Source organism: Buceros rhinoceros, unplaced genomic scaffold, assembly GCF_000710305.1.
Source record: "Buceros rhinoceros silvestris isolate BGI_N320 unplaced genomic scaffold, ASM71030v1 scaffold3093, whole genome shotgun sequence".
Lineage (NCBI taxonomy): Eukaryota > Metazoa > Chordata > Aves > Bucerotiformes > Bucerotidae > Buceros > Buceros rhinoceros.
This window is the reverse complement of record NW_010401661.1, coordinates 28,087-42,594: the sequence shown is the minus strand read 5'-3', so window position 1 is coordinate 42,594 and position 14,508 is coordinate 28,087. Positions and strand designations below refer to the sequence as shown.

Here is a 14,508-nt window from a genome sequence, read left to right as displayed (position 1 = left end):
GATCACTCACTGGTGGTGTTACCCGTCACTTTTCCAGTTTATTTGTGTGTATGGATTATCAGTGTAGAACTGTGATCTGTCACTTGAATCTATTCTTCCATTATGCTAAAAAAAATTATGTGGAAACCACTGTGAAGACACAAGTATTTTGTTCCAGGAATAGAAATCGCCTGAATTTCTTGTGAATTGCTATTTTGCGTTTTTGCAGCATCAAGCAGAAAATCGGTGGTTATAACTTAAACATACACACATGCTGACACAGCTGCCAGCTTTGTGTCTATCCCTCCTTGTCATTTACCCAGAGGAGCTCGGCCACTTGTCTGGAAAATCCTTTAGTGAAAGGATCATTGTTTCGTTTGACTGATTTCACAGCACTTCACACAACAGAATTCCCAGTCCTGGGTCTCTGCTATCAGGTCCAGGCTCCATCAAGTCAAAAAGCATAGAAATGGTGAGGGGAAATTTCCCTTAAATCTTTGGATCTCCTTTACTCCTGCATTCCCTGGGCACTGATGCCCCTTCTCACAGCCCCTGACACCCCACGCCAAGGCAAAGAAGCAGGAAGAAGCCATAGTGTGGAGCAGAAGCTGTGAAGGGTCTGCCTCTGTCCATCTCCCTGCTCCCATCACTGCTGTGATGAAGAGTGTGGGTGTCTTCTTCATGTGACTGGGAGATAAGCCCCCTCACTCACACCCGGGCTGTCCCCTCTATGGCCACCACACCAAGCAGCAATAATTGGTTATGTTTCTTTTACCCTTTCTCCCTTTAATCCGTGTTGAAATACCTCCATTGTGATTGATCTGTAGTAATCATCCAGTGAAAAAAGGTATTGCTATAATAACTTCCTTCTGTTGTTTTACTGTTAAGGTTCGCCTAGAATGGCCCACAGATCTGGCAGTCAATCCAATGGATAACTCGCTCTACGTCCTCGACAACAATGTTGTGTTACAGATATCTGAGAACCACCAAGTGCGCATCGTGGCGGGGAGGCCCATGCATTGCCAGGTGCCAGGCATGGATCACTTTCTCCTTAGCAAGGTGGCAATCCATGCCACACTGGAGTCTGCTACCGCCCTGGCTGTCTCGCATAACGGGGTCCTCTATATTGCTGAGACTGATGAGAAAAAGATCAACCGCATCAGGCAGGTCACCACCAATGGAGAGATTTCTCTTGTTGCTGGTGCACCAAGCAGCTGTGACTGCAAGAACGATGCTAACTGTGACTGCTTCTCAGGGGACGATGGCTACGCCAAGGATGCCAAACTCAATGCGCCATCCTCCCTTGCAGTGTGTGCGGATGGGGAGCTGTATGTCGCTGACCTTGGAAATATCCGAATCCGTTTTATTCGGAAAAACAAACCATTCCTCAACATGCAAAACCTCTATGAGTTATCCTCACCCATAGACCAGGAACTCTACTTGTTTGACACCAGTGGTAAGCACCTTTATACTCAGAGCCTTACCACTGGAGATTATCTCTACAATTTTACTTATTCTGGAGATGGAGATATAACCCTGATCACTGACAACAATGGCAACTTAGTCAACATCCGAAGAGATTCCACAGGGATGCCCCTCTGGCTGGTGGTGCCCGATGGCCAAGTCTACTGGGTGACAATTGGTACCAACAGCGCTCTCAAGAGTGTAACAACACAGGGGCATGAAGTGGCCATGATGACGTACCACGGCAACTCCGGTCTCCTTGCCACTAAAAGCAATGAAAATGGTTGGACAACATTTTATGAGTAAGTATATAATGAACACTGTGCTGCTGACTTCATTCTGTGTTCTCTGAACCATGCCAAGCTGATAGAATTTCATTCCATGGACAGAATTATTGTCCAAATAAAATGGTCAGAAAGAAGAATATTAGATCTCACGCAAACACTTCATACTAGAAGTAAGCGCATTAGAGTTTGGTTAAACTCCCTCTCCCAAGTCAAGAGTCAGACCATTCCTGAGCTTTTCTAAACCAGCTGAGTGATTTGGACACATAACTGTAGCTGAAACTGGGGATTTAGGTTCTCTCTCCAAGCTTTTTTCTTGGCTTTGAAAGCCTTGGTAGTGTGAAAGTTCCATCAGATAGGGTTGTTTTTTTTTTTTTAGTAGCTTTTCATCTACTTCCTCTGCTGCAGTGTCTTTTTCGAGCTTGTTTGAAACGGCTGATGTAGAATGACAACTGGCAGTGACTAATGACAGTTTGCTCAGAAAGCAGTTCTGTAATTAATGAACTGCTCACTTTCTATTGTTGTAACTGGCCTCACTAAGCTGCTCAAGACCATCCCTGCCCCAAAGAGTTTTTAAGCAGAGAGAAGACAGGATTTATTGAAAATCCAGAGATGACTGATTTGAAGGTTTTTGTACTCCCGTTTTCTATTACTGCTACCAATTACCTGCTTATAAATACCATGAAGACAACACATTTCTGATATCAAAAGGGAATAGATAACCGAATGAAGACCATCTAGAAGACATTTAGAAAAATTCATTCTGCCATTGAGAACTCCTTCTCCTCCCTCTTCCCTAGTTTCATTTTTAATTTCAAGTCTAGCCTCTTCGAAATCCTCCTTTTAGTGCATAATCTCCCATATGGTTTGAATGGTTACATGGAAGTGTTCAGCTACCATAATACAGACCCATTGTAAGAGTCCAATTTGGATAGAACAGACAGTTTCCAAATAAAAAGAAAAAAAACAAAACAAAACGTAAAAAAAGAGTCTTGAGGAATGAAAGCTGGCTAAACCTGCATATTTGTGTGTTAGACATGCAGTCGCTTTGGTTCTTTATTTAAAATGTTCCAGGTCCAGTTTCAAATGTCTTTGCTTAATGCTCACTATTACCTCTCCTGCCTTGATGAGAACTGTTGGAAACTCCAGGATGAACCTTTCAGAAGGTTATTAGCATTCTGTCAATGTTCTCTTTGCAATTACTATATCAATATTCCTCAGTGAATCACAGTTAATGCCCTTCCATCTCTTGCACTGAATTTGCTTAAGGGAGGCTTTGGAGAGAAAGATTGGATGGTTTTCTCTATGGAAGTGGAAGTATGTTGTATTGTCAGAACCATTGTGCTCAACTAAGGAGGTATTTTCTTTTTGCAAAGAATCCAATTGTTCCTGGACTTGAAAACAAACGTAGCCACAGAGAGTGAAGCAAAATAAACATTACAGCTAATAATGGTCAGATTTATATCTCAAACATAATCTTTATTTAAAAGTGTAACTGAAAGTATAAGGGAGATAAAATGAGACAGAAGCTAAACTCCAACTTACTCTGTGGATATTTTTATAACAGTGATCCATTATTTTTTGCCATCCCACAAAATAGAGCATTTGTGAAAGTCATCATTCTGGTCCTTTTATGCACTTCAGAAGAGTCATAAGAAAGCTTTTTAGAGCTAAATGGAAGACAGTGTTCTCCAGAGGTTAGACTATGGAAATCTTGACTAGAGCAAGTCAGCGCTATACGATAGCACTGCATCACTGAAAATAGAATTGGGAATGTGCCTTCAGAGATATCTCATCGAAACCTGTGATCAGTTATCTCTATTTAACTGTTCCTGACAGATCCTGATGCAACTTTATAGAACTACAGGGTAAAGTCTGTACCTGAATTAGGTACCTCAGCCTCCCTTTATAGGCAATGGAAAGAAAGAGGTGTTTTCAAAGTGAGTTTCTAATGAGTTATGTCAGGTATCTGCTTTAGGATGAGACAAATTGGGTTCTGAAAGTTTCTCTCTGTAAAGGTAGTCCAGAATGGTTAGCTCAGGAGCAGATGTTTACATTGCAGATGTCTACAGTTTGGTCAAATGGATCCTATCAAAGCCATCAAAGTTATTCATAAATATTACTAGTGATTGCAATGCATTTACCTATCTTATTGTTATCATTAGAAAGCATTTTTATATGCTCAGTCTAAATCTTCCCTGCTTGAATTAAAGACTATCACTCTTCATCTCCCCCTATCCTATCCTCCCCTATCCTATCCTGTCCTGTGCTATCCTAAACCGTCCATTTGGGATTTGGAAAGCAGATGGTCTGCGCTTCTTCCAGGCTGTGAAAAGTACATATTAAATGGCTCAAAACTTGCTCTGTGACAGCCCTATTCCCTGTGGCAATAGAGAATCAACTCTACAGAAATGCATGTGTGCGGAGAAAGTGCTTAATACTGGAGAACTGAGGAGACTCGATCTATTTCTCTTAACATGAAGAAGACTGGGAAGTGTCTAGATCACAGAATGTCAGCACAAAACTATCACCTACAGAGGGAGGGACTCAATCTAGCAAAGGAAGGCTTGAGAAGGGTAAGGGGCTGGAAAGCAAAGCTAAAGACATTCAAGTAGGAAATTGTTTTTTAAGGTTTTGTAAGGTTTTTTAAAAGGTTTTTTAAGGCTGGGATTACCTAACTGGAGAGTGCCCAGCCGTGAGTAGCAGTATATTCTCCATTTCTTGGTATCTAGATCATGACTCTGGATGCCTTTCTTAAGCTACATTCTCACCGGAGAGAAGATTTGCATGAGCCAAACACAAACTGCTGCGATTAGTGGAAGCATGGCAAGATGCAATCTAAATTCTTCCACATCCATAAAGCCAAAGATAGTGTAAAACAAATCAGTATCCAATACCTTCAGGTTATTGGTTTCTATATTAGAACATCTAGAAATTTACATTGATGGAGTTCAAGTGGTTAGAGAAATCCTGTGATCATGAGTGGCTGGAAAGTGCTCTGAGTGGTTTTCAGTCCTGGCTGAGGGGGAAGATGAAGCTTATGTTTCTCTTTTGCTCGTGACCGAGGAAATAAAGACATCAAATCTGACTCTGAGGAAAAGCTTCACGTTTCTCAGAGCACGTAATAGTTGTTTATGGGCTAGGGCAGGCTGGAGACCACTGTTTAAAAAGTTAAGAGTAAACATAAATTAAGCTTGAAAATCTACACTGCATGAGTGGCCCCATGAAGAACAACCTCGTAAGAACTACCTTTACCTGACTGTCTACAGGGGACCATAAACCAAACACTCAACGGGAAAGAGCCATGGTGGTGCAAGGGTGGCAACATTACATGTGTGCATGTCCAGCATCTCTGGGTCTCCTTCAGCTGTTGTTCTCACCAGGGCATTTCTCAGCCTTTGTCATAAGGCTGCAAAGAGCTGTGACATATGGATGCATTGGTGTAACTCTGGAGAGAAGGAGGTGAGATACGTTGATGTGGTACTGGAGATCTATCTGCAGGGCACACCAGAGAATCCAGGTCCTCCCAGGTTTCAGGCTGGGGTGGCACATCGGTTCTTCATTTCTGCAGGGGAAGGAGACAGGTGCTGTGTTCAGGAGGTGGTAGACTTTCTCACAGCACTTACAGCTCTTCTTTTCACACATCCTACACCAAAGCCTGCTGTAACAATCCTGCTTTATTGGCTGAGTAAGGTTCTGTACATAATGGTGTGCAGTTTCCCTTTCTTCTGAGAGTGATACTTAGCTCCCTGAGGTAATTAGCCTGTTCCCAAAGGCCTATCTAGGACTTCTTTGAGGGCTTTAGCATTATGTAGGCTTTCTCTTCCTCTGCAGAGGGCTTGACATCCGCTGTCAATTAATGCAGAGCAGCTCAGCTTGTCCAGTACTGGATTAAAGACTTGCCTTCCCATTGAACCTGTGACAGTGATAATCAGCAGCAAAGGAAGTAGATCTGGAAGCTGTGCCAGGAGAACAGCTTCTTGTTGTTCAACTCCTCAAGTCAAAGACAAAGAATGCTGTGTGACTACTTGCTTCTTTGTTGTTGCTGCTTTTTCACTTGACCTGAAAAAAATTGCTGCCAGCCTCTAGAAAGTTTCTTAGCAGCTTTTGTTTATCTCCTTCAGAATCTGGAAATTCTTATTAATGTATTTGTTTAAATGAAGAATGTGGCAATTATCTTGATTAGCTCATTGAGGTGGTATCACTGTATGTTAATTCATTTTCCCTCTGAGCCAAAGTCAAACCTTCTCTACATAATTTAGCCCAGACAAGGCTCTTTTGCTTAGGTCCTTTGTCTGCCCAGTTAGTTTCAAAGGTCATCTCCTCCCACGCGGAATGAAACACTTACACATCACTGAAGCCAAACCCAGAAATTCAAAACCTTCTCAAGGACTGCCCCAGAAGTGGCTCACAGCAGCCCGGAGGGCAAATGGTCTTGTGGAGCCAGATCTTCAGACAGGTGGTGAGGGGAGCTTTGACCCATAATGTAGGATGCAGTTTTACAGAGAACCACACTGCCAAACCTCACACACTGTAATGGGTGGAGGGTAGGAGCCAGCTGGACTGAGCATGCAGGAGGACCTTGGATGGCTTCCCAACAGCCCTCAAGACTTCAGCAGAAGTCCCACCCCATCAACAGCAGTGTTTGGTGCCCCAGACAATGCCTTGGTCTGGGCGACTGGGGTACCAGAACTGGGTGTTGTGGTCAGCATCTACCCCACAGTGAGATGCAGACACAGTCTGTCTTGTAGTTGACGTAAAAACTTTGCAATTTTTTCTCTCTCAGTCAAAAATAGAGATAAATAACACTTAGTACTTTTAGGGGAGCAGCCACCTCTTAACTCGGAGAAAAGCGGCATTAGTAACATCTCTTTATCTCCTGATAATATCTCCGGTCATACACTGAGTTTTATGAGATTTGGTAGTATTTTTGGTTTACACTAATTCAAGTGGGGGTCTCTTTCTGCTCCTGCAGCAGACTGGAGTATGAGAAACACCTTTGTCTTCTGCTCTCCCTCCTCTTTTAGCCAGATTTCTTTGCTTCACAATTTCTTAACGATAAACTGATTAGATTCTTGTCATTGTTTGTCTGAAGACGTTACAGTGAAACTCTGGTAAGGTCCATGATGAAATAGTACTTCTCCAGTACTCTCACCGAGTTGTGAGGTCATGTTTTGAGCCATTGGCCTGGCCTGAAATGAATGCATGGTATTTGTTGTGAACCAAAGGAATTATGAGTATCATAAAAGCTAGAAGGAGAGAGATCTTCTTCTCCTTCTCAGAAAATTCTGCAGATGGTGGCTGCAACCCAGCCTTCTGTCATTAGGGAGAGGACTTGCCTTCATACATATTTGAGTAGCATCAGTTTGCCTGTTATAGATTTATTTTTAATGTTGTGTTTAATGTTGTTTGAAAAATTAGGAAGAGGCGAGCTTATTCAGAGGCAGCGGGTGCATGTCTGTGTAATCATACACAAAATAGAGTTTGGAAAGTACATTAGGACACTTTGGCACTAAATGCAATATTATTATAGTGAATTTTTTCCAATCTATTTGACTTGTAGTTTTAAAAGGCTGATGAAATGTGAAAAAGCTAAAATGAGGAAACCCAGAGAGTCAGGCAAGGAATTGATTTCTGAATAGACGGTACTTAGGATGCTCTCTTTAATTCCCAAGGCCCAGGTCTCTACACAATGGTAATGTGATAAATGAAAGCTCTGAATGTTTACAAGGTAACAATTAGGCCTCGTAAGCACCAAATACCATTTTAATTCTGTGCATTGAACCTCAGCTAAATACATTTCCAATTGGGAATGGATGGCAACAGCTTCCTTCGCTGGCCTAATAATTGTCCCCGTAATTGTGAGTGCTGAGTCTCTGCAGCAGGTTTGAATGGGAGGCAGCAGCTGTGTTAGCAGGTGAGGAATTCATCACTCGGTGTGGCTGCTGTGTGCACTCCTGTGTTTCAGTATTTCCTTAATTCTGCTGCTTTCGGAGCATTTGGAGAACACAGAAGTCTTAGGTTGTGATGAGAACTGCCCTGTCCCTAAATCCTGAGACTGTGGAAATATGGCTAGGCAGCTTAGCCACAGAAGGAGGTGACTTGGAAGATTTATCGTACCGTGAATAGCAGGGTACACCTGCAGCTGCATGAGAGCCAGTCACTTGGCCTTCCTCTCCAAGCTAAGAATGTGCCCTATAAGTGCCTTTATAGAGCTGAAAGCAGAGGAAGAAGAGACCAACTCATTTGACTCGTTAAGCACATTGTATGTTTGGGATGTGCAAGCCTTCAAGCTGCTGCGTCCTGGGGAACTGTGGGTATGTAATAGATGATACAGGTATGAGCTGCATGATCTAAAGCAAGGGAAAAGGCGAAAATGCTCCAGTCCTGAGCAAAACTAGACAAAAGGAGCTGCTTGCCAAGAGGAAAACGCTGTGTGTGTCTGCACTAACTGGCTTCCCGCACCTCCTTTTGCATTGCCACCGCAGTGCTAAAAGGAGTTTTTGTCTGGGCATGAGTGTTTTACACTTCATCTGCCACCAATTAAAAGTAGTAGTAAAAATGGGAACAGTCTAATTGCGCTACCTACTCACATTTCTCCCTCTGTAAGGCATGACCTCCTTGCAGCTGCAAATACGTGAGCTGTCACCCCCGAAGCGAGTGCTTGGAGGGTCCCTGCCTCACTGCTGGGCAGAGGTGCAAGCAGCTCTTGCAAACAGAGAAAACACAGATGGTCCAGGTTACTTCTGACAGAGGCTAATGCGGTGACTAAGGAGGTGCCAAATTCTAATGTAAACGTGCAGACATCTTAAAACAATTCCAGCACACCACTACAGACTGTTCTGGCCCAAAATGAGCCCTGGTTCTCAGGACCCAAAGTCCCAAATGGAAGTCCTTGCTCTTGGTGAAGTTTTCTCTTGTAGAGTGAGTTTTCTGCAGCTGTAAAAATGTTACCATGTAAATTATGCACATTGTACTTATTCATTTTGACTTAAAAAGGAAAATGGGTGCACAGAGGTCTAGGAACCATCATACTCTTTTAGGCTTTTTTTTTCATGCTGTTCTAACCCATTTTGCTCAGGCAGAGGTTACCAGCATAAGAAGAAAGAAGAAAGTCTCTGCCCAGCAGAGACCTGGAGGACCATTTGGCAGGGTGCTGCGAGTTGGATGTCCATCAATAGAGCTTAAGGAGCTGGGTGTCTGCTACTGCTTGGGAGCATTAAACTAAGTATCTACAGGCTTTAGAGACTGTCTTTGGAACGTGTAAGTAGGGCTTGCATTGAATATAGGTTTTGTGATGACTCTTACCATGGTGCTGAGTGTCGTTCAGTTAGGATAAACCATTTGGCTTAGAGAGCATTGACTCAGCACTTGAAAGAAACAGCAGCCACATCTATCGCATGACCAAGCTCTCTGCACCCGTTCTGGCTTTTACTCTCCTTCTTTGCTAATCCACAGACCTGCTTCCCTTCACACTCATGCCTGTATTACACCAAACTCAACCCTTCTACTTTAGCACATTGAGATTTGTGCCAGTAAATCTAGGAGATGAATCAGGCTCAATTTCAGGAGCTGCTCATTTTTTGAAATTTAAATAGAGCAATATAAATAAATCCCTTACAGTCTGTAACACCACCAAGTCAGAGATGCCAATTTCAGACCCATCTTTCTTAAATTTTGGAGCATTTGAGTCTACCCTTATGGTTCAGACTAGTTTATTTATAGGCCTCTTGATGTGGTTTTAGAAATAATTTGGGGTGTTACACAACACACCCTTAGAGATAACATTTCCTCTGCTCAAGAGAGACACTAAATCATGAGCCTTGTGTCTTATCTCAGCTGATGGGGTAAAGATATGACCTGCGATATCACCAGTTTAAGACTCTACTGGTTTAGAAGGAGATGTGTGGACAAGTGTGCAGAAAGCACCATCAAAACTCATATTGTGTCAGTGTAAATGGGACAAACATGAAGCAAAGCATCAGGTTCTGAGAGCACTTTAGCTCTGTCTCTTGCAAGGAGGTTCACCTCAGATCCAAGCTGTGTGCCACTAGCTGCTTGGAAAAACATTAACTGTTCTCTGCCAAACTCCTACAATGCAGTCCTAAATTCATCCCTAATTATTTTTTTTTCTTCCTTCTATTCCATTTCACAAGTAGCTAATTGATTGCCAAGACCTTGGAGGGAAAGGGCAAGGCTGCTCCGTCCTCCATGCATGGATAATCCCATGACTGATAGGCTGACACTTTTGGAGGGCCAAATGCTTTCTTCTACCTTCCTACCTCCCCCTCTTCCCAATGGCCAAGAAAAGCCTTACATGATGGTGTCTCCAAACCCAAGGGCTGGAGACCCTTGCAATGAGCACACCCACTGAGCTAAATATTACACTAAATATTAAACTCAGACGAAAATCATCTTTTTCAACCAGCCCTTGCTCATGCTAATTCACTGCAAGCATATTGTCAAGAGCAAAGTACCAGCACTGCATGCAATTCTAGAAAAAAAGGAGAATGGATGAGGAGATGAGTTTCTTTTTCTGTGTAGTGCAGAGCCAGACCAATGGCTGCTCCTTGGTTTCTCATGGGTTGCAGTTCAAGAGTCCTTTTTCTTTGATTTGGGGTTTTGGTTTTTTGGGGGGTTCGTTTTGGTTTTTTGTTTTGTTTTGTTTTTTGTTATTAGATGAGTTCTATTGTCTTGAACTTAGCTCAGAGTAATCCTGAAGAGGGAAATCAAGAGCTCCTCAACCATCTGCTCCCTCCGAGGTCTGCTCAACTGTATCCAGAGCCTCTCTAACACATTTCTCTCAACTATTCTTAAAATCAATGGGCAATGGAGTGTCCATCTGTTCCTCTGCCTAGAGTAACCATGGGCCTAGGGAACATTCTCCAGCTTCTGAACTGAATCTTTGTTTCCACTCAAGCTGACTTATTTTTGTCACAGCCTCCGTAGATATGACAAATAAATAATTATAATCCTCTTCAGAACAACTGTTGTCAGGCTGGCATCTTCCCACTTCCTTGTTTCTCCTCTTCTAAATCAACTCTTCTTGTTTTGCTTTCCCGCTTTTCTAAGCTCGTTGTCCTTAATGTATCATTTACATTATTTTATCATTCTGAGGAATGGTGCCCTTCCCTGGACACTGTGCTCCATCAAACACTTACCACTGGGTATTGCAGAAGAACGAGTCCTCTCTGCTCAGCTACCATTTACTTTGCATCCCCAAGTGATATGATTTCTTGATATTATTTTATACAGCATTATCAATCATTCTTAAACAATATGTGGGCAGGACTTGAAAAAAAGTCAAATATTTATCACTGATGGCTTTTGCTGGGATTTTTCTGCTATTTCTCCCTAATTACTTAAATATCCCTTCCCTGAAGGTCCATCTCATCAGAAGGTCCAACAGCTCTCCAGATACAAGCCAGTGTAGTTCCCTGCTGCTCTCCGTTTCAGCCTACAACAGCCTCACTGCAAAGGTCCCTTGCCAACTCTCTGCTCTTAGCTCAGTCTGTGACCCAAGAACACCTTTTTGCAATGTCACAAATGGGAGGCAGGATGGTATGTTTGCTCTGGCAACTCAGGAGGCCTCTAGGCACGGGTGTCTGCTGCTCCTTTCTGTTGAAAAATCACCCCCCACAGCTTGTTTACTGCGGTGGGACGTGCATGTACGTAGCTTATTTCATTTGTGTCATGGTACACAAGTGACCGCATCACAGAAACCTTCCCAGATGTTGACCTATGTTGACTCTCTCATTGGTAAAACCAAGGACACAGCAGCGGTGAAAACTGGACTCCTTTTTTTACACTTTTTAATCAGTCCTTCCAGATGGTCCTAGGAACAGAAAAAGGGAGACAGGGAAGTCTCAGCTATGTTCAGGGTTCTACATCGTGTTCACAAAAGACAATTCTCTACCTGATGTGGCCCATCTTGCAGGTTCTTGTTGCTATCTTAACACCAGCTTTTAAAATAAGACAGAAAAAAAAAAAGATTGCTGAAGAGCTCAGGACACAACCAGACAAAACAGTTGGTGACCTTCAGAAACTCCTGGTTCTGCTGGACAGGATGCATGGGCCAGTACTTTTCCTTAAGTCACAGCACAGTGGGTGGGAAATAAAGTTACTCTTGTAGACAAGAAGCACAGTGCAGGTGATAAGTATCAGGAAAATATGGTTAAAATACAGCCTAATATTTATTTAGTCATTTTCTGTTCTTTGCTAGATTTTCTTCAGTTAAAAGCTGTGATTTTCTTCTCATGAAGCAAAAAAAGTCAAGGCAATCTGACAAAGTGAAAATGCATTTTTCTCTGAGAAAAATCTGGGTAAAAACTTCAAGACTTGGTCTCTGCTTTATAGGATGGTTTCAGTATCCCACTCCTATGTTGATGCTGTTGGTTTCACTCCATCCTCCCTTTCAGGTATGACAGCTTTGGCCGCCTGACCAACGTGACGTTCCCTACCGGCCAAGTGAGCAGCTTCCGCAGCGATACTGACAGCTCTGTGCATGTCCAGGTCGAGACCTCCAGCAAGGACGATGTTACAATCACAACCAATCTGTCAGCATCAGGAGCTTTCTACACCCTGCTCCAAGGTGAGTTGGGCCCCTGTCCCTCTCCCAGTCAAGCAGCACACAACAGATTAGCCATCAGGAAATGGGCATTGTCTTGATAACTCCAGCACCAAAAATCACCTGCACCCTCAGTGCCCCAGAGATCCCCACATGCTGGTGCAGACATGTACTCACACCTACTCAGCCACATTCCCCCCTGGTGCCATGGTTTCTCTGCAGCTGTTTTCCGCTTCATTCTCAGCCGGTCCCCTTGCCATGCAGTCCTCATGCAGTACAACCCTCCATCATTATTGTCGTTATTGTTATAACAAAAAGGCTTGCAGAAATCTAGTCACACACCCAGCTGACTCCTTTGCTTCATTCCCTTAATAGCTTCCAACCTCCTGGAACGGGCTTCCAGCTGATTGCTGGGGACCTCTCTTGTTCTTTGTTCACTAGCTGTTCAAACATTCATAAAGAAGCATCCAGAAAAAATTACCATCCTTGTCCTCAAAAGGTCTGCATTTGAGCTTAAGGGCTGGTGCAGAGAGACGCAAAGGAGAAAGGAGAGGTGGGCAGGAAGGGTAGGACTGGTGGGACCAGTTGGTGGTTGTTGGAAATGAGCATGGTTCTGCTAGTGATGGTAAGATGGGGAAGTGGAGAATTGATGAGGTTGAGAACAAGGTTGATGAAGCAAGAAAGAAAAGAGGAAGAAATAGCAGGGGAGCACTGTGCTAACATACGGGTAGGGGCAGAATCTGTAGTGCACAAACCCTGCCAACCTGGATCTCCAAGTTCTGAAGGCCGAAGCCTCCTTAGGGTCAGGATGATGACTTCTGTTCCCCAGGGCTTGGAGAAAGGGAAAGGAGTTTCAGACTCTGCTTTCTTCACTCCTCAACATTCATTCACTTGCCTCATGGCAATGGGGTGTCGAACATCATTTCGTCTTGTGAAGAAGTGGTCCAAGAGAGACCAATGTGTTCCAGCATCATATCTGTTCCCACATCTCTGGAACATACGTTTCTCTCCCTATAATAACAGCAAGTTTTCCTAAAAGGAAGTGCCTGCTATGCCCAAACACCGCTTCTCCTGCCTTTGGAGAGGGAAGCTCTAAGAAGGTGCCAGCCAGCCCCTTCAGGCCATCCTTACTATTCCTGCCAGGGAGCACAATGATTTTCTTATTCTTTACTTCAGCCTCCAATCTATCCTGCCCCATCCCACCCAGCCGCATTAAGACACCTGGCAACTGCCCAGACATGAGGTTGGCTTCACCTCAAGAGCCTAATTAAGCAATAGAGCCCACTGTTGGGGGCCATTTAGTGAGATAATTGATTGTGATGTGATTTATACACCCAGAGCTGAGGGCACAGTTACATAATGGTGCCACAGTCAATTATCTCATTGTACTGCCCGCCAGCACAGGGACTCTATTGCCATTAGGACATGAATTCTTACAAACAGCTTCACCATCTTCGGAAGTGTAAAATTACAAAACTGTCTGGATCTGAAGAAACAGCCTTATCTTAAAGTGAAGATCTGGATAACATTGCAGCAGAGGCGGCCTGGGACCTGCTGAGAGTGGCTTTCCCATAGCATTAGGGACCATGCATTTCCAAGCTGAGGTAGCTGTTTGTTCACAGAAGCACTGTGGAAACTGAAACAAGGGCCGCTGGAGTTGCCCAGGGATGCGTTGAGCACAGCTTAAATGTAAGTTGTCTTCCAATTGTGTTCTGAGTGGATGGAGCAGGAACCATTCTCAAGGACTGTGAGTGTCTTGCTGCTGTGAGTGTCTTGCCCACTCCATTGCTCTCCAGGGAAAATGCATATTGCAGATTTCTGCATTTGCAGATCTCTTTACATGGGAGGCGCTCGTGCCTTTTCCTTCTGGAACCACAGCTCTGGCCGGCTTTCACAAACCCTTGGTGAACTTTTCAGGAAACCTGCATCACACTGTGAACAGGTGAGATCTGCCAAGGCATTTTCAGATGGATACAGATTCCTGTTGGATGGATTTAGAAGCCTTTACAGCTAACAGGCACCTCAGCACCTCTGTGGGATTTTGTCCTCTGCACTGATGAGAGAGCAAGCATTTGTTCAAGGCCAAAATAGGTCAGTGCTGTCCTGGAGCCAAAGCAGTATAAAACACAGCATGCAATGCCCCCCACCTTGAGAAATGCCTTCCCAAGCCAGGAAAGAGTCTTTGCATGGCAAAATGTTGAAAGCAGAGGATTT

The 14,508-nt window shown here is 43.7% G+C and overlaps 1 protein-coding gene across 1 annotated transcript in view; it reads left to right on the top strand.

Moving 5' to 3' along the window:
* Positions 1-14,508, top strand: part of TENM4 (teneurin transmembrane protein 4) — a gene marked incomplete at its 5' end in the record, with an annotated part of 99,157 nt that overhangs the window by 56,601 nt on the left and 28,048 nt on the right. Inside the window, 2 exons of the mRNA XM_010132341.1 lie at positions 868-1,745; positions 12,146-12,318. Coding sequence (XP_010130643.1) covers positions 868-1,745; positions 12,146-12,318 — 1,051 coding nt within the window. The remainder of the gene's footprint in view (positions 1-867; positions 1,746-12,145; positions 12,319-14,508) is intronic.